Source organism: Camelus dromedarius, chromosome 1 (assembly GCF_036321535.1).
Source record: "Camelus dromedarius isolate mCamDro1 chromosome 1, mCamDro1.pat, whole genome shotgun sequence".
Taxonomy (NCBI): Eukaryota; Metazoa; Chordata; class Mammalia; order Artiodactyla; family Camelidae; genus Camelus; species Camelus dromedarius.
This window is the reverse complement of record NC_087436.1, coordinates 74,618,445-74,638,220: the sequence shown is the minus strand read 5'-3', so window position 1 is coordinate 74,638,220 and position 19,776 is coordinate 74,618,445. Positions and strand designations below refer to the sequence as shown.

The 19,776-nt window shown below is 35.2% G+C and overlaps 1 protein-coding gene across 2 annotated transcripts in view; it reads left to right on the top strand.

The window, feature by feature from the left end:
* Nucleotides 1-19,776, top strand: part of CCNI (cyclin I) — a 29,021-nt gene extending 9,245 nt beyond the window's left edge. For both annotated transcript variants that reach the window (XM_031471252.2, XM_031471247.2), the window contains 5 exons: nucleotides 8,432-8,560; nucleotides 11,385-11,459; nucleotides 11,613-11,753; nucleotides 12,058-12,288; nucleotides 18,212-19,776. In XM_031471252.2, coding sequence (XP_031327112.1) covers nucleotides 8,432-8,560; nucleotides 11,385-11,459; nucleotides 11,613-11,753; nucleotides 12,058-12,288; nucleotides 18,212-18,655 — 1,020 coding nt within the window. In that variant the 3' untranslated portion in view covers nucleotides 18,656-19,776. The remainder of the gene's footprint in view (nucleotides 1-8,431; nucleotides 8,561-11,384; nucleotides 11,460-11,612; nucleotides 11,754-12,057; nucleotides 12,289-18,211) is intronic.

Sequence of the window (19,776 nt, the reverse complement as noted above, 5' to 3'; positions counted from 1 at the left end):
TCCGAGTTCTAATTCTTCTGTTTTCTTCTGCAGCTCTTATGGACTGGCTTTTCTACTTCCCTTTCTGCTGTTGCTTCTAACTATGATTTCCCTCCTTGACTCCTTTTTGCAGAAGAGAAAAATAGTCTTATCTCTAAAGTATATATCTATCTTTTCCAACTTCTCTAATTTTTTTTTTTCTGTGCTGGTAAAATGGAAAAATAAAATATTTTTAACCTTTTTTCCCTCCAGTTTTTTCTTCTTTCCTGTTTCTCTCTTCACCTAAATCCTACCTCAAGGTCTTTCTCAGTTCTCTTGTAAATTGCATCTCCTATCTTGCAGTTTAGGTCAAGAATATTATACACTTATCACTCCCTTTCTTTATGCTCTCACAGCACTCTGTACTTCCCATATGATAGCACACAATATTATAATTTCTTGATGGTTTGACTGAGTTCTGTTGGGGTAGAGTTCTGTCACTTTTGTTTCCTGGCATGTAATAATAGGCTCACAGTAAACACTTGTTAAATGAGCGATGATTATTATTTCTTTGTAATTCGTCCAGGTTAGAGAAGTTCTTTTATGTAATAGTAGTACTTCCGAGTACATGGTGATTTTGTTATGAATTTGGGGGAAAAATTGAAGAATGGTTAAAGTGACATGTACTTTCAGGTATTCTCAATTTATTTTGATATACAAAGATAAAACTGTTTATATAGAGATGATTTTCATTAGAATTTTGAAACTAAGGAACGTTAAAGGCCATTTGATTATGTGATATGCAAATACAGGATCTTGAACCTCTGGGCTACTAAGTGTATCAGAATCACTCAGGAGGTGTCTTATAGATTCCAGGCCCCACCCAGACCTACTGGGCTTGTGGCAAATTTGGAAATTCGTATTTTAAAAAGCTTTGTAGTTTTATTAATAAGTGTTTGGTTTGGGAAGCAATGATTTAGTCTAACCACACAGTTAAAAAAAAAAAAGTTCTCCTAACATCTCTGATAAGTGACCCTCTGCTTTGGATACTTTGTCTGTTCCACTGTGGAAAGGCTTGGTGAATTATTGAGAAATTTCTCCTAAATTGAACCTGAAAACTGCTTCTTTCTAGTGGCCACTTAGTGTTTCTAGTTCTGTCCACTGGAGCAATACAGAATAAATTCATTTCATATTTTAAATGACAGTCCTTTACCTAAAGACAGGTGTTAAGCCCACAAAGTCATCTCTTCTCCTGATTGAGTATCTCTTATTCTTCAACCATTTTTCATTTGACAGGATTTCCCCTTTTACCATCCCAGTTTTTCTTTCTCTATATACACTCTTTTTTTAAAACTGTTTCTTAAATTGTGATATTTGAGTTGTGGTAATTAATGAGCTAATAAAATAGGACTATCACCTCACTTTATCTTGGCTTGATAATTTCATTAATATAGCCCTACATTTAAAAAAATTTTTGTTTTGGCAGCAATGTCATGTTGTTGGCTTAATCTAAACTTGCTTTTAAAACCTTGTTGTTTTGTCTCTCTACTTTTAAGCAGGAGTTTCCCTTATCCTAGATGTACTTACAAAATTTTTAAATTAGGTGCACTGTTTCATATTTATCCTTACTAAGTTTAGAATTGTTGACACTGGCCCATTTTTCTAGCTTTAATATCATGATTGTTATCTAATATATTGACTTCCTGTCATTTTTATACCATCTGTGGATTTGATAAATAAATAAATAAATCTATTCCTCCCCCCTGTTTGTTTGTTTTTTTCTTTTCCATAAGTAAACAGTTTCTTAAAGTGTATACTGTTCATAAGTGTACAACCGTAAATTTTCACAAAATAACACTTGTGTAACCACCACATTACCAACACCTTCAGAAGCCTTTCTTGTGTCCTCTTAGAGTTACTACCATCTATCTCCTCCCCACAAAGAAACCATTATCCTAATATCACAGATAAGTTTTTCCTGGTTTTGAATTTTGTGTGTGTGTGTGTGTGTGTGTGTGTGTGTGTGTGTGTGTTTAAAGTATGTACTGGCCTCTTTTGCTCAGCCTTTTTTTTTTCTTTTTTTTTTTTTTAGTGTAAGATTCATCCATATTATGTCATGTAGTCATAATTAATTTATTCTCACTGCCACGTATTATTCCATCAAAGGATTTTATTTATCCATTCTGCTATTGATGGTCATTAGAGTCATTTTCTTGTGTATGTCTTTGGTGACATATGTGTACATTTCTGTTGGGTATGTTCCTAGGGGTGGAATTGCTAGAACTAGACTATGTTTATACTCAGGTTTAGCAAATAACACCAATTGTATTACTTACCAAAGTTATTCCTCTTTTATAGCGCATTTTTTTTTAACCCCTTACATCAGAGTATGAAAGTCTCAAGTTGCTGTACATCCTTGTCAGCGCTTGGTATTGTCTGTCTTTTTCATTTTAGTTATTCTGGTGAGTGTGTTACAGTATCACAACACATTGGGTTTTAATTTGCATTTCCTTGATAACTAATGAAATTCAACAGTTTGTCATGTGCTTATTGGCTATTAGATATTCTCTTTTGGTGACATATCTGTTAAAATCTTTCACCTGGGTTTCTGTTGAGTTGCTAAGTTGTTTCCTTAGGAGTTCTTTCTTTTTCAGGCTCTGTGTTACATATTTTCAGCTCTGTTTGCTTGTTGACTTTTGATGAATAGAAGTTCTTAATTTTTAATGATCTAATTATCAAAATTCTTTTCCTTTTTGCTTAATCCTTTAAAGAAATGTTTGCCTAAACCAGGGTAATGAAGATAGGATTTTTTTTCCATTTTGGTATGGTATGAATTGTAGGAGTCAAGAATAATTTTTCTCTATATAGGAAACCAGTACCATTTATTAAAAAAAAAAGACATTTTCTGCTACTGCCCTGTGATGTACTTTTGTTTTAAATTAAGTGAGTGCTGTATATGAGTAGATACATTTGTGGGTCAGTTTCTTGCCTCTTTTCTCATCATTGGTCTGTTTGCCTCTCTGTATACCTCACTGCCTCAGTTATTATAGCGTTGTAGTAACTCTTTGGTGTCATAAACTTTGTTCTTTTTTTTTTTTTTTAAGATTGTCTTGGCTATTCTTAGCTCTTTGCTCTTGCATATGTATTTTTAGATATACTTGTCAATGCTCAAAAAAAATTATGGGGGTTTTGGCTTATTGAATGTATAGATTGATTTGGGGAGAGAATCGACGTATTTATGAGTCTTCCAATCCATGAACATGACTATTTCTCCATTTTTCTTTAAAGGTGGTCTTCAGTTTCTTTTAATAGTATTTGGTAATTTAGGTTTATTTCTGGGTGGTATTTGAGTCTTATTGAGGCTATTACAAATGGTAACATTTTAATTTAATTTTTTTATATACTTGCCTTCTGTATGTTGGTCTATAGAAGTAAAGTAGATTTTTATATAGACCATACTAAATTAACTTACTAATAGTTTAGTCTTTTGGAAGATTTTCTGTATATTATATACAGTCATGTCAAATGTGAATAATAATGGTTTCATTTCGTTCTTTCTAGTTCTTACACTTTCATTTTTCTTGTTTTGCAGAATTAGCTAGGGTCTCCAGAACCCTGCTGGAATCTCTGTGAGGAGAAATCTTTCATTCTTTCACCATTGACTGTGATGTTTGCTATTTATGTCTTAGTCATAACCAGACTAAGAAACTCATTTCTTCTGCCTTAGTTTGCTAAGAGATTTTTCATGAACAGGTGTTGAATTTTTATACGTAATTGGATTTTGTTAACATTTTGGTTAGGATTTTTGTGTCTATGTTCATGGGTGACTGTTTAGCAGTCCCCCTTTTTCCTGAAGAGTGCTAAACTCTCCCCTGAACTTACTCTTGCTTTTCAGAGGCTTTCTGCTTAGCCTCTTAGAGCTTTGTCCTTCCTAACTTCAGAATCTGATTTAGAAAATAAGGGGAAAATCAGCTGTCACATTCACATCTCGGACCCTCTTCTACTAGGTTCTTGGTTCCTCAAGTTTCCAAATTTTGTCTCTTGCCTTGTAAGACTCCCAAAAGCTCTGTTGGTTTCTTTGCTCATACTTTCTGCCTCTTGCCATACTCACAGGATGGGCAAATGCCCGAAAAGGATAGTTAATGCAGAATGTTGACTCATCTCTTACTATTACTACCTGCTCTCTGGAATCTTGGCTCCTCAAGGCCCAGTTGTCTTAGAAGTTCTGATACCTTTCTGTTGTTAATAGCTTTTCTAGTTGTTCTCAGCTAGAGTGTAGGTTTGCTGCTACCTACTCAGTCATAGCCAAAAGCAGAAAGGTAATTTTTTAAAGAGTGACAAGAGATGCTGTGGGAGCACAGGAAGGTACTTAGCCCAACTTGAATTACCAGGAAAAGTGTCTAGTGGGGAGTTACCATTGAAATAGCTCTTAAAGGGTAAATAAGAGGTAAAAGAGAGAGGAGTATGTTCCAACCAGAGGGAACAGTATTAGCAAAGGAGCAGTGATGTGAAATAGCATGGCAGGAACAAGGAAAAGCCATAAATACAAGTACTCCCTCTTATAGTATGAATTTTAAGCAGGAAGTGATGGAAGGTGAGTGAGGCTGGAGAGGCAGGTCATAGAGGGATTTGTATGCCATGCCTGAGGGATTATGCTTAATATTTAGGTAATGGTAAACCTTACAGAGTTTAAAGCTGGGGAGGATTTGGGTTTAATGATTAGAATAGCAGCATGTGGAATATAAAGCCCTGTGTTTTGCCATGTTGAATCAAACCATTATAAATTCTCTTTGGGATTAGTCATTCAACCAATTTACTGAACTCTTTTAATGCTGTTTGAGCAATCCACATAAGAGAAAACAGATCCCTTGATCAGGAAATACTATCTGGGGTACTGCCTGCCTGCTTTCCTCCCTCAAATGGGATTACTTAGGCATGGAGCTTTATTTTTTAAAGCTATTCTGATGATATCACTGTTGAGTACATGTTTTAACTGACTTGAAAAAAGAGATCTTAGAATCAGTATCACTTAAGAGTGAGTCAAACTGTAATTTTTTGTGGGGTTTTTTGGTTATTGTTAGTTTTGGCTAGTGATGATAGTACTAGCCATGCAAGAATGTTTTCTTGGCCCTGTTCTGAAATTTTTTAATATAAGATATGTTAAAGTCAAAGATACTGTCATGATCTCTTTCATATCTAATTGTATTATAATCGGTTTAAAAGAATTATTTATATATGTAATATTTTGTAAATTTGTTTTTTCTGGCATCTTAAAGCATCAAGTATATTTAAAGGTGAGAAAGGACAAAACTAATATTTAAGTGCTTTCACATTCTGTGTGCTTTACATAAGTTGTGTCATTTAGTTATAACTATGATATGGAAGTCTCTGTATAACTGTTCCCTTGTGTTATACCTATACTTATAGCACATTATGTCCATCTTTTGTGGGACTTCTTACAGTTACATGTTGGCTATTTGTTTAATGTCAAACACCAAATAGTCACTTTATGTAATCTATCATCTAAGGGTATTTTTTTCTCCTCTATCTCTGACCTGAACGGAGAATAAACAGTGTTCTTATTCCTCATTGCTGTTCTAGATCATTGTTCTTCCACCTCCCTAAAAGCCTCCCCAGTTTCCTCAGGTGGTATCACTGTCTGCCTCTCTCTCTGTGAATTTTATTTCCTTGTCATTGAATTGTTTGGATGGCTGCCTTAACATTACTTTTTAAATTTGTTTTGGCATTTTTAGATAGAAGCTCATCTTGGTAGAAATTTAGTTTCTCTTGAATGCTTAACTTCCATCTAAAAGTTTTGTGACTGCCTTCACTTTTGGTCCCCAGGGACCTTTAGTGGCCCCTAGTCCAGCTCTTAAAGAGCACCTCAGGGCTCTGTGGAAAATAGAATACTGTAGAACCAGTGACCATGTTAAGAGCTTTTTGACCCAGGGTCTAGCTATAGGGCTGTTTCTGCTTCCTCTCACCTCTGGAGAAGCCATAACTTCAGGTAGTATTTTGCCCGCTTTTGCAGACTGCTTTTGTAAAAGAGAGAATCTTAACTCCTGGCTTTAATAGCTTAACACTAGTTTCCTCTGTCAAGTTGGTTAATAGTCTCTGCAAGACATACATTCTGCTCCTAATCTATACACTCAAAACCTGTCGAGCCCTTAGCTTCAGTCCCATGAACTATTTTGTTTCTTTTTGATTCATTGAATTGTATCACTGATTCTCCAGAGCATCTGTTTCTAGCAGTCTTTTCCATCCACTTCGATTTTTATTTGCAAGTCTGAGGAGCTTAACAAGTTCCTGCCTCCAGGTTGACATCATTCTTATCCTTCAGAGTAAAGTTCACAGGCTTTAAATACTTGTTTCTTTTCCTTGTCTTACAAATGATCACCCCCTTCCCTCACTTTTTAACTCTTAAGATACAAGTTAGTTGCTGTCTCCTCTAAGAACGTTTTACTCTCCTCCCGCACTGGGCCAGGTACCCTTCCTGTGTGCTCCCCTAGTGCCCTGTGCATAACTCTATTTTAATGCTTACCATATTTTATTGACATTTTCTTATTATTTGCCTCACCATGAGACTTTTAAGTTTTGAAGTTTAAACAGGGAGTGTTTCATTCATCATTGCATTCCCATGACCTATCATATGTTCAACACTTAATATTTATTAATATGAATTGAATTAAATGTCTTGATTGTCAGATTTTTCACATTACTGTTCATAGTCTTAACACCAGCTTGGTGGTAATATGTAAATATAAGAGGTTATAAACCATCTTTATCTAATTTTCTTGTCAGTATTTCTTATGCGGTATTCTAGGGTCAATCTTTTTTTTTTTTTTAAGAAAGGAATTCACCAGCAGGTGAATATATGGCACTTAACCTTCTAAAATACCAGTTATAACTGAGTTTAGAGTTAAATGTAAAAATTAGATGTGTGATTAGTTGATTTGACCAACACAGAGAAACACTTTACTTTCCTGTGCCAAAGCTGAAAATTGAAAGAAAGAGAAGCTGGAATAAAATAAGGGAAACTAGTCAATGCAATGGCAGAGGTAATAATGAGCACCAAGTCATGTATTTCTCACAACACTAAAGGAAGCCAAGACGAAGGAGAGAAGAAATTCCAACTGAAATACCTGTTTAAGGCAATGTATTGCCAAAGATGTACAACCCTTCATGGTTTAATAGTTCTTACTGCATCTCTCTGTGATATAGAAATTAATTTCATAAAGTTGACCCTGAGTGATCAGGGAAGAGGTTTAAGCTGTGATCTCTATACTTTCTGAGAAATGAGATAAGTAATATATTTTTAAGAGATTTCCATCAAAAATGGTTATGATGATAAAGTCTGCAGTACATAGATTAAGCCTTTACTTGTCTGGAACCCTCATATTGAAAATAGTCTTTTCCGCTAATCATAGAGTCATTTCTGTACTTGTTGTCTTTACCTGGCAGAAGAGTACTTCCATGGATCTGTTTTGTATATTAGTGGTAGATTAAATATTACTAGGTTTGTTTTGTTTTGTTTTTTTATGGTACCTGCAAAACTCAGGAGTAAAGGTATCTAAATCATTCATTATTGCTTTGAAGTGTGTATCTTTTGAAAATTAAGCCTATACTCAGTAGTTAAAAATAATATATAGGAAGATTAAAACACCAATAATGTTCAGTGTTTGTGTAGTAATCTCTCCAGTGGTAAGTTAGTGCAGGTTAATTTCCCCTTCAATATTCTTTCATCATTTTTAAATATGTAATTTGTCCATTTTCCCTGGTATCTTTCATTCATTCCTGTTGACTTTAGTTTTGTTTTTAATAGGCTAGCATTTTGTTACCATAGCCTGTTTGTATTTCTAAAGATAGTTTAATGGCTGTTTGCTGCCTTAGAAAAAAGTTCACTATATTTTCTTATTCTCAAGAATTGGGGAAACTTAATTCCAAAATTACTATAGTTGATAATAGTGTTAGCTAAACTTTAAAGGGGGAGGGTATAGCTCAAGTGGTAGAGCACATGCTTAGGATGCATGAGGTCCTGGGTCCAGTCCCCAGTACCTCCTCTAAGAATTAATAAATAAATAAACCTGATTTACTCCCCCTACCTCCACCTACCTACCTACCTACCTACCTACCTACCTACCTACCTACCTACCTACATACATACATACATAAATAAATAAATATTATTCCCTGAAAACCCCAGTTTAAATAAAGTATAGATACATGGTGAGATGACATATTGGATGTTGATATTAAATGCTGTAACTAGTTCATAAAATTTTATCTTCATTTATCTCAAGTTTGATAGATTTTGAGTAAACTTAAAAACATTTTTTTAACATATAAATACATATTCCATAGCATTTGCTAACCTTTTATAAGCAAGAATTGGAAACATATCCTTGATGATATTTGTTCTCTCATATCCTTGTTTACTTGTTCTCTTTTATTTTTGTTTTTTGTTTCCTTATAGAATGTTTCTCCATCCCAGAGAGATGAAGTGATTCAGTGGCTGGCCAAACTCAAGTACCAATTCAATCTTTACCCAGAAACATTTGCACTGGCTAGTAGTCTTTTGGACAGGTTCTTAGCTACTGTAAAGGTAAATATTGTAGAATACAATTACATACAACTTCTTGTTTGAGGACTTATATGTTACACCAGAGGCTATTAGTAAAACATTCTACAAAGTGGAAGGGAGTGGAAAACCTTCCTGGAGATGATATACTTACAAGTGTATATATACTTATAATATATCTATACTTAAATATATATGTATATACTTATAAGAAGACATGTCTTCTGCTTCTGCTTTAAGTTTTTGAAATGTATCTAATTATATTCTGTAATTTTCTTTTGGCTACAAGTATTCATAACTTAACCTATGAAATTTTTGATCTCTTGATTTTAATACAAACCCTGTAGCATTGGCAGAATGTTCAGTCTTTTTTTTTTTTTTTTTAAATGAAAGAGTTGTCATCTTTTTAACACATTGGATACTAGTTGTGAATAGTGAATCAGATTAGAAAAGTATAAGCCTATTGCATATTTTTCTCTGTCACTACTTATTTTTTGAATCCCTTTTGTGTAGCTTTCTTAATATATAAATTCCTTGTAGAGGCATACATTTGGAGCACAGGATGAATTGAACTGTTATAAATAACTGGTATATTTTTGTTAAATGGCAGCATTACGAATAAATTTTATGTTGTCCCTGTTGGTATATATCATTGGTTATATTATGCGAAATCTGTCATAGTAGGCCTTCAACAGATTTAAAGCAGGAAGTCAGAATTTATTTAATGGCAAGGCATGAAAAGGTAGAAAAGCAATTCAGTTGTCATTTGTATGCCTAGGAATATGTAAGCTGCAGGAACTATGAGTTCAGTGCTGAGTGTACTGTATTCTTTGTTATTAGGTCTAAAAAAATAGAAGCCATAGGAGTGGAGGACTTTGGCTGGCCACTCAGTTACCTTTTTGTTTCAAACTTCTACTCTTGAGGGACTTGAAACTTTAATTATAATGATACTAATTTTATAATGATACTAATTGCCTGAAGTCTGGGTTATCTGAGATGCCTATATTTATCTCTGCATCAAGTCCTCCCTCCCTTCTCCCCATTCCCCCTACTATAGCTAGACTCCCTTTCACAGAAGATGCATTTAAAGTTAGTGTCCTTTCTTGAGTTTTATATTCTTTAAAAATTTTGATGGACTTGTAGCTTTTATCATAGAAAAGATTTTTACTGGCATTATTAAGCATTTTAAACAGATTTGTGGAAGTTTCTGGAACAATTAGAGAATTTTGCCAAGTGAAATCTCATTTTTTTCCGTATTTCTTACTTAATGGGCCTTCTGTTAGTTACTAGCATCAGATACTCTTACTTAGAGATGGTTAATCTACATTGAAACAATTCATCTAAAATGTATTCATAGTTTAAAGGTGCTTAAAGCAGACCATAGAAGTGCTGCACAGTGAGTGGAGCCTCAATCCCAGCTGTGCGGAAGAAGGTGCTATGAAATTCTTTAAAAGTGTAGACCCTGAGCCCTATCCCAGACCTCCTGGATCTGAATCCAGGTGAGATCTGGATATCTGTATTTAAAGAAACAAAAACTACATAGATGATTCTGATGTACATATGGGATTGAGAACTACTGTTTGTTTAAAACACAGACATATTTGCTGTTGGGAGTCTTTTTAGCACTAAATTTAGTATTGGTGTCCTTGATTTAGGGGCTGTATTGCCTACCCAAAGTTGTTAACTGTTGGACTTCTTTCTTTGTAATGGACTCTGATTACCTCAGGGATATGGTTTTGATATGTTGTATACACAGGGAAATAAGGGAGCCTGGAAAACTGTCTTAACAACAGGATCTGACTTCACTTCTGTTTTCTCACCTATAAAAGAAGATATAACACGTGGTACTTATGGGAGTGCTTTCTAAACCATAATATTCTGATTAATATTAATGATTATTTTAAAATATTGATTGAACTAGCTTTTATTTCTCATACAGGCAGGCAATTGAAAGATACCTAGATAGTATGCCAGTTATACTAAGGCAGTCGTTATTGGTTGGCATGTTTATTAAATAATTAATCAAGGCTGTACTCTGGTCATCAGAAGCCTTCCCCAATTTCACAGAAATACAATATTTAAGTATAAAATAAATGTTGAAACAGCTTTACCTCTGTATCATTCAATATAATTGGACTAAATTGTTTTAATTATTTAAAACTGTAATCTGATTCTAGGTTCCAAACCTTTATTCTACCAATAAGGTAGAAAGTGGACCTACTTTATTATAGATAAGGAAAATAGGCAAATTAAAGTCGCACATGGATGTCAAACCCAAGGAAGGAGGTTTTTTCACCCATAAATTGATTCTAGGTGTATTTAGGAGCCTTTCATTCTTGTCATGGAACTTGAATATATAATTTTTTGGGTAAACAATTAATTAGAATATTTCATCTGCTAGCATCCTGTAATTTTTTAAAAAGCATTTGGAATATATTAATAGCCCTCTTGTTATAGTTCTGTCTTTTTAATTCCTCTAATGCCATTTATTAATTGTACTGATACGGCAGATAAAGAGAATAAAACTAGCTTAAAAAATACACATATAAATACATTTTTAATTTGGGGAATTTTATTAAATTAAAGAGTTCTTCTAAAATCAAGCTCCTCTGCTGTTGAACTTCCAGCAATGAAATAGTCTTAGTTTGCATAGAGTATAATATGGCTAGGGTTGTGAAGTTAAACGTTGGCTTTGATCTTAGAAAGCATTGAGTAGGAATCAGATTAATTGAATTCCATACAATTGTGTGCATACTTCTCTCATCTGCATATCTAGTTTAAAAAAAATAAACTGTCTTATCTTTTTGCAGAATCACTGAAGTTGCTTTTTCCCTGTTCCCCATTTTAGGCCCACCCAAAATACTTGAGTTGTATTGCAATCAGCTGTTTTTTCCTAGCTGCCAAGACTGTTGAGGAGGACGAGGTAAATATTTTGCATTAAAGATTAGTCGTGTCTCTTTTGAAATTTTTGTCCATTTATTAACTTGCTTTCTGTTTACCAAAACAAAAACTGAAAAAATGAGTTTATTTTTTTCTGTCCTATTCTCCCTGCCTTATTCCCCTTTTCTTTGGATAGAGAATTCCAGGACTGAAGGTGTTGGCAAGAGATAGTTTCTGTGGATGTTCTTCATCCGAAATTCTGAGGATGGAGAGAATTATTCTGGATAAGTTGAATTGGGATCTTCATACAGCCACACCATTGGATTTTCTTCACATTGTAAATATACCTGAAGTCTTTTAATTTCCTATTTGAATATGTAGTCCTATTTCAGTAACTTGAAAAGTAGATTGCCCACTCATGTATTCTGATTTTTAAGGAAAAGAAAATTATTGTACTTAGCCAAGGAAAAATTAGAAACTATGATATATGTCAAATCACTGAAGCAAAAATTGCAAATAGTAATTGAGTAGTACTTTAGGAGGTTACATCAGTTTCTGTACATAGCTTACCTAGACATTTAAGTAAAACTAGAATGATGCTCTTGTGATTTTTAAAATTTTTTAATTTTTAATTTTTTTAGTTCCATGCCATTGCAGTGTCAACTAGGCCTCAGTTACTTTTTAGTCTGCCCAAACTGAGCCCATCTCAACATTTGGCTGTCCTTACCAAGCAACTACTTCACTGTATGGCCTGCAACCAACTTCTGCAATTCAAAGGATCCATGCTTGCTCTGGCCATGATTAGTTTGGAAATGGAGAAACTCATTCCTGATTGGCTTCCTCTTACAATTGAACTGCTTCAGAAAGCACAGGTAGGTGTCAGTCTAATTAAATAGTGTTCATTTCTAGTTTTTTATCTTACTGGGATACATAGGATAAACAGATGGTTATAAAAGTAAGAGACATTTTAATCTTTTAATGGCAGCCCATTTGTAAGAGTAGATAAGAGTATAATACACACTTTAAATTTATGGGATAAATGCCTTTTTTTCTTTTAAAAGCTTAGATAAAATACTAAGAAAATACTCTTTATTCTTTTCACCTCTTCTAGATTACTTAAAAATCTTAGTCTTGAAAAATTAATAAGACTCTGGATAATATATTCTCCATTCATTTTGTATGAAGAACCTTCCTAGCTGTATTTTTAGATTTCACTATAGTACTTCTATACTTTACTCATTTTGTAAAAGATACATCAAAAACATAAATTGCAAGAAGTTGCTTTTTAGACAAACAAATATTTTATTGTTGGCTAGAGAGGGAAGTATTTAGCATATAGAAACTGTTTTTCTGAAGTTTCAGGACTTTCTGAAGTCCTGGTGGTTTCCATTCTTGCATAAGATTGGTTCATAACATACCTGCAAATTGATATAAAGTCTTATAGGTCAGTTAAATTTTTATCAACCATCTGTATAAAATTTAAGCATTTAGTGGAGAAAATTCTCATTCAAATGAGAAGTTAGTAATGGTGCTGTATGTTAGCACTACTTTGAGAGAATCCTCATTGGTTCTATTCATGTCACCAAATAGAACTTAGAAGTTTAGGTCTGCTGCAAACCATTCCTTCCCTGCCAACTGAGTCCATAAAAGACTTATGAACATACTTTTCCCTTTATAGGTCCCTACTTATTCTCATTTGGCAGTTACTCGGTTTCTTTTATTGAATGTTATTAAGAGACTTAAATTCTGAGCTGAAAAACATTTTGTAACATAAAAAGAACTAATTTTGGCTAAGAGCTAGTGTTGTTGAGCTAGTAAAACTTAAAAGAAAAACAGGAGAATAATACTTGAATTTAGTGTTTTGTAAGATAGTTATAATTGATGATCTTATAGATGTGAGCTATAAAAGTTAGCAGATATTAAAGGTATACTTCAGTGCAACCTCAGCTCTGAAAATTTCAGGCCCTGGTTTGTGAGCAGAGGGGGACTGAGAGGCTTTTCATAAAAGAATGATGATGGTCAGAACAGTATATCAACTAGAGCCCCATCCCTCATATGTGTTTTGCTCCACTGTTCTTAACATGGCTTAGCTTGTCTGCATCCCTGGGACACATGATGTTGGTTAATACAGGCTGATTCTCCTCTACAAGGGAGATACGTTCTTTTAATAGCATATCTTAGATTAAAATAATTAAGAAGTGTTTCTTTCCATTGAAATAAATACTATAATGAAAGTAAGTCCTAGGAGAGAGAGAGTTTCTACTTAGTGAGAATTTTTAGAAGCTAACATAAAGCACCACATAAGCGTGGCACAGAAAATTTTCTTTGCCTACCTAGAACGTTGGAGGATGAAGTGAATGAATATTAATCATTTACATTAGACTACGGAAATGAGGGAAGGGGCATTAATACAACCTCTGCCTCTTATATTTTTCATTTTTTATTGGAAAAAATGACATATCTCTAAATGCCTCCCTGACTTGGCGTCTGTGCCTATTTCCAAGCTACTACAGAGAAAATTTGCTATATGAAAGGTTGCTATCACAGAGAAAGGACAGACTTTGATGCATAAATAATAAGAATTTTATAAATAGCATTATATTCTGCAGCTTTGACACTGGAGAATCTGCTTATTCTTCATAAGTCTTCTCGTGCTAGAGGAAAATGTTCACTGAAACTTGTTTCTCCCTTTACTGAAGGAGTATTATAAACTTGGAATTTGAAGGAATCTTAAAAATCACATTATTCATCTCCTTTATTATAGCTTCAGTCCAGGAAACTTGGGACTTTTCTCAGAGACACACAGAACTTAATAGTAAAGAAGACTTTAAAAAAAAAAAAAAACAACAACCCAGTGCTTTTTCCATATGACACAAACCTTAAAGATTCTAGCCCAGTAGTTTTCAGAGGTTCCTTTAGAACTGGAACCCTTCCCTTGTCCCCTCAAAAATCTTGTACGTACACAATCCCAGAATACTAAGTAGTAAAGTATTACTTTGCAATCAGTTTGTTTGGGACAGAGGCCTATCAGATGCAGTCCTACTCAACGTGGCTCCTTCCCTTTCATAAGCTGTTTGGACATAGTTTGAAAACCACTGTTCTGTTCTCTTGTATAGGTATATAGTTCTATTCCACAAACATTTATTGAGAAATCTTTTATCTAGGCACTGGAGGTACAGTGATTCTTTAAAAAAAAAAAAGTCTCTCCATGAAGTTAGTAGTCAGGTTATAATGAGGAAGATAGTTAAAAACAAGTAAGGTCAAAACTTTAGACAGTTTGTGACTTGGTAGTAGCAATTCTCTGAAACCCTATAGCCCAAATCTGTGTGGCTCCTGATTCTTCAAAACTCAGTTGTCTTTGCTAAGTTCACCTGAGTTTAGGTAGGAACACCAGGTCTAATATCTTTGTAATTAGACCTGTGACAAAGCGATAGTAATACCAGCTAATTCTCCTGGATTTCTGTTTCTAGCATAGGAAATTCTTGCATCAGATTGGTGAGATCATGCCAGAATCACTCCTGACCTGTTTCCTAGGGTCCTGGTTTGAGGGTACTGCTAATGATCCATCATAGACAGCTACCACCAGCTTTATGTTCCCTCTGAACTTCAGAGTACAGTGAGTGTTCCCTGGTTTGAAAGGCAAGCTTCCTCTGTCCCTCCTAGTCCCACTCCCCCGTTGCTTCCCTCCCCAACACCCGCATCTCTTGTGCTGCCCATTGGTCACCATGTTAGGATGGCTAACCCTCTTTTTCTTCTATGGCTATACTCATGTTCTTTTCTGAGTGATGTGGCCCACTCGATTATCTCTGGATGTTAACTCTACCTGGATTAGTGTGATGGTCTTCCTAGTCCTAGCCAGGCACTAGTCAAAGTAGGTATTTCCTGCTGTGATGTAGTTTAACATCAGAGTACAGAGTTAAAGAAGCAGGCCCTCCCCTTTGGGGTCTTCTAGTTCTTGAAGGTGCCTAAAGTCAGTCTACTTACTGCACTAGGTATTTTCAATGCTTTATGCTGTCCATTGAACCTGATGGGTCCATCTGAACCAATTACATCGTGCTATTCTGATCCCCTTTCCCATCAGTAACCTATTTGGATGTTTGCTTTGTAAACTTTCCGTACTATTTACCTTAACTCCTTGGTAAGCTAAATTATACTTGTTTTTGTTTTTCTAGCAAGGGATACTTTAAAATGGTTACTATATTTGAATTTGGGGAGATAGTCATGAAAAATAACAATAAATGTTCTCAACACTCTGCAATTAGATCAAGTTCATTTTAAATCTTTTTATAATTGTTTCATTAGAGGATTTGTCTGGTGTCTAAAGTTGTAGTAATCCCAGTATACTTGGCTTATTTTGTTTCCTCCACTGTATCTCAACGAGGGCCATTTTTTGTTTTTTTAAGAACAAATTTAGGTTGTAGTAGATTAGAAAGAATTTATTTGATGCATTGTTTTGGACAAAGAGCTTAACTTGGGTGGAAGTAGAGTTCATTAGATGATTGGTTTGAATAATCTCCGATGTCTTTCTAGCCCCATTTTCTGCCGGTTTTCACCTCTAAAATATAACTCCCTGTTTACTTATTACCTTCACAGAGAAAGATTATATTGACATAAATAGTCTTCCTTTCACTTGCAATACATGTCTTTTTTCAGGACTCTGCTACAGTACTGTGCCCAGTGACCAAGACGTTAGAGTATTTGTGGTACTTTTACTTTGCTAGGCCACTGAGTATCATTCATTTGTTAAAGAACAGTTCATTAAATTAGGTACTTACTTACTTTTTAGAAATAGTTTTTACATTGTAGCCTTCTTTTCACTTCTCAATTTCTGTCTTTCATTTCTGTTACCCTTCTTTTGTTGGCTTTTTGAAGAAGCCCCAATACTTGACTAGGGTACCAGTTGCCTTAAAGAACTTTGAGGACCCATCTCTCTCCAGGGTGCTCTGTTCCACTGTGTTTAGCATGACTTAGCTTGTTCCACATCTCTGGGACATGAGAAGCACTAGCCTACAGTCGGAAGCTTAATAGTTGGGGGCCATCTTAAGTATTATGTAATTCTTCTTTCCTTTACGAGAAGAAAAGAATTATATGTGTATGTGTGTGTGTGTGTGTGTGTGTGTGTGTGTGTGTATGTGTATTAATAGTATCTTACCCATAGAGTGTTACCTAGTGCCTTTCAAACTAGGGGAAAAAATCAGTGAACAAGATAGAAGATACTAGAAATGGTCATTTTCATGTATAGTTTCTGCCAGTTCCAGACATTTTCATATTTGGACTATATGATAACTAACACTAGCCTTTCATCTTTTTCCACTGATACTTTCCTGGGTTACAAGTACTGAGTATATTTAGAGATAAAGTAGTTTTTTCACCATGTATGTTCTTGCAGAGCATGTTATTTTCCTTTGTTTTCTCTGTGGTATTGCAGACAGTCATGCTGTGTGCTAGGTTTTATAGGTATAAATTAGAATTGGTTAAGAAATGTCCCAAAATACCTATAGAATACATAAGACTGGAAAGTGATCCCTGATAGTTAAATAGTCAAGATAGGCTTCCTGGAGGTGGTGGCAGTTACCCAGACCTGGAAGGAACAGGTAATTTCAACAGGTAGAAACAGGATGTGCAAGGGTAAAGTAAGAAAGGCAAGATTTGTGCAGAGTAGAGAGCAGGCCTGTTTGGCAGGAATGTAGAGCACAAATTGGGATATGCTAGGAAATCAGGCTGGAAAAGAAAGTTGGGTCAAATTGTGGAGAGCCTTCTTAATACCAAGCTAAATAGGTTACTTATTTCTGGTAGGCACTTTGGGTGCCACTAGAGAAATTTAAATAGGGAGAAATACATGTTGGTAGAGGAAGTTTGAGAGCTATAATTGCAGGGAAGGTAAGGCAGAGAGAAACTAATTAGGCTCTTTACCACAGGTAAGATTTTGAAGGCCTTCCATGTACAGTTGTCGGTGCTAGAACTTAGGGAATAAAAAGGATTATGATACAATGCCTACCTCTTGGGGTCTTGGAGACTATAGTGGAAAGGCATAAATGGTTAAATAGATTATTCTAATACAGTGTGGTCAGTATGATGACAGGTTGATACAAAAATAGATGACCCTAGAATTTAGGTTTCTAGGGAGTTTGGGGGTGGGGGGAGTCATGGGTAGCTTCAGAAAGGACTGATACCTGAATTACCCTGAAGGTTAAGAAGGAATTAGTGAAACTCCCAAATTAAACAAAAACATTTTTCCTTGTGCTGCCAAGCCTGCTGTTTTCTACAAATATATAACTTGTCAAATGTTCTCATTTACTATTTTAAAAACAAAATACTTAAATTGTTCTGAATTCTTAACCAGACAGCCTTCCCCATCCCTTATTTAAACTTTTTCTTGTCTCTGGTGGCTTCTTTAAATTCTTAACAGATTTTATGTTTATCTGTACCTTGGTCTTCACTAAAGAGACTGGAAGAGGCAAAGAGGGTGGGGTGGAAGGCCTTCTAGACTGAACAAAAACAGATGTTGGATATATAGCTGTGAACAAAAGAATAATTTCCGCTCTCATGAAGATGTGCAGCATACAATTACAAATACAGAATTCAAGTTCCAAAGAGATTTATATTTGAAATACAGATTTGGACACAGTTTCTAAGATGATGGGTAGGCTGGAGGAATAGATGAGTATGCAATGAAAGATGTGCGGAGAGAAAAAGTTTGGGGGACAGAGGGCACAGGGAGAAAAAGTGGCCAGCAGGGATGACATAGAGGCCTACATTAATGATCAACTTTGTGGTTTCTTCCCCCCGGCCCAGATGGATAGCTCCCAGTTGATCCACTGTCGGGAGCTTGTGGCACATCACCTTTCTACTCTGCAGTCTTCCCTGCCTCTAAATTCCGTTTATGTCTACCGTCCCCTCAAGCACACCCTGGTGACCTGTGACAAAGGAGTGTTCAGATTACATCCCTCCTCTGCCCCAGGCCCAGATTTCTCCAAGGACAACAGCAAACCAGAAGTGCCAGTCAGAGGTACAGCAGCCTTCTGCCATCATCTCCCAGCTGCCAATGGGTGCAAGCATACCTCTGCTAAACGCAAAGTAGAGGAAATGGAAGTGGACGACTTCTACGATGGGATCAAACGGCTCTATAATGAAGATAATGCTTCAGAAAATGTGGGTTCTGTGTGTGGCACTGATTTATCAAGGCAAGAGGGACATGCTTCCCCTTGTCCACCTTTGCAGCCTGTTTCTGTCATGTAGCTTCAGGGGTTACCTTCGAGTGCAAACTAAGGTAGACTACTCTGGGAATGGGAATGTGGAAAACCAGGAGAGGCTATAGAAAGGTGTATACCTTATTAGGCTGATTTGAAATGAGCCAGAAAAAAGCCCCGTTTATTTGTATGGCTAATTATAATTCAACATTATTTAAGCACTTAAAAGACCAAAAACAGTGTAAAATTCAAGATCAAAAAAATTTTTTTAACTAAAAAATTTCTTTGTAGTGTGTCAGTTCCACCCTTTACTCTGCTAAAATGTAACGTAGATTACCCTGTGTCAGAAATTCAGTGTTTTTTTAAAAAGTTCCAAAATTCCTAGCTAGCAAACCTTGTCCCAGAATCCTGATTTAATTTTCGTCTTGCTTTTGCTTGCTTCTTTGAATACTTAATGAATTTTATGCATGTTGAGTCTTCGCCTGACTTCCACTGATAAGGAAACCCTCAAATTTTTTTTAGCAATTTAGTGAACAAATTATTTGTGTAACAGCCATGTTTAATCCATGATTCAAATTTAAATTAATCTGGAAAAGGTACTTCAGAATTGCCTCATGAATCAGAGGTGGTTATAGAAAAAGGACTCCCATTACCGTGTTGATTTGTTTGTCTCCTTTCAATTTCTAGAGTTTGGAAACAAAATTTTCATTTTTGTTTATTTTAAATTGAAGCTTAAAATTGGCATGTGATTAGGACACTTAGATTTGTTGAAAGCATCTTTGACATTTGTATAAAAGAATTTGATAAAGTTAATATATCCAGGTGCTCACCAAAGAAACATGTTCTGTAACAACTAAAATTTTTTTTTTCTTTTTTTTTTTGCTAACTGATCAGTTCACTCATTTATAATCAGTAGGAGAGACTGTCTAGATGTTGGGGCAGCTCTATGATTTGGGTCTGTAACATGTAATAACTGAATTCAGTGCCCTAGTTTTATGTTAAGCTATTAGGATTTTCTTGATAAAAGTTAATCCCCCTGCCTCCCCAGCCTACCTGTATTTCTTAATGACTTACGGATCCTGAGCTCCCTGTGCAGTCTGAAGAAGGTATTGCAGTGAGAACCATGTACTGATGATAAAAGCCTCTGGTAGCAATAAAGGTTGTCCTTAA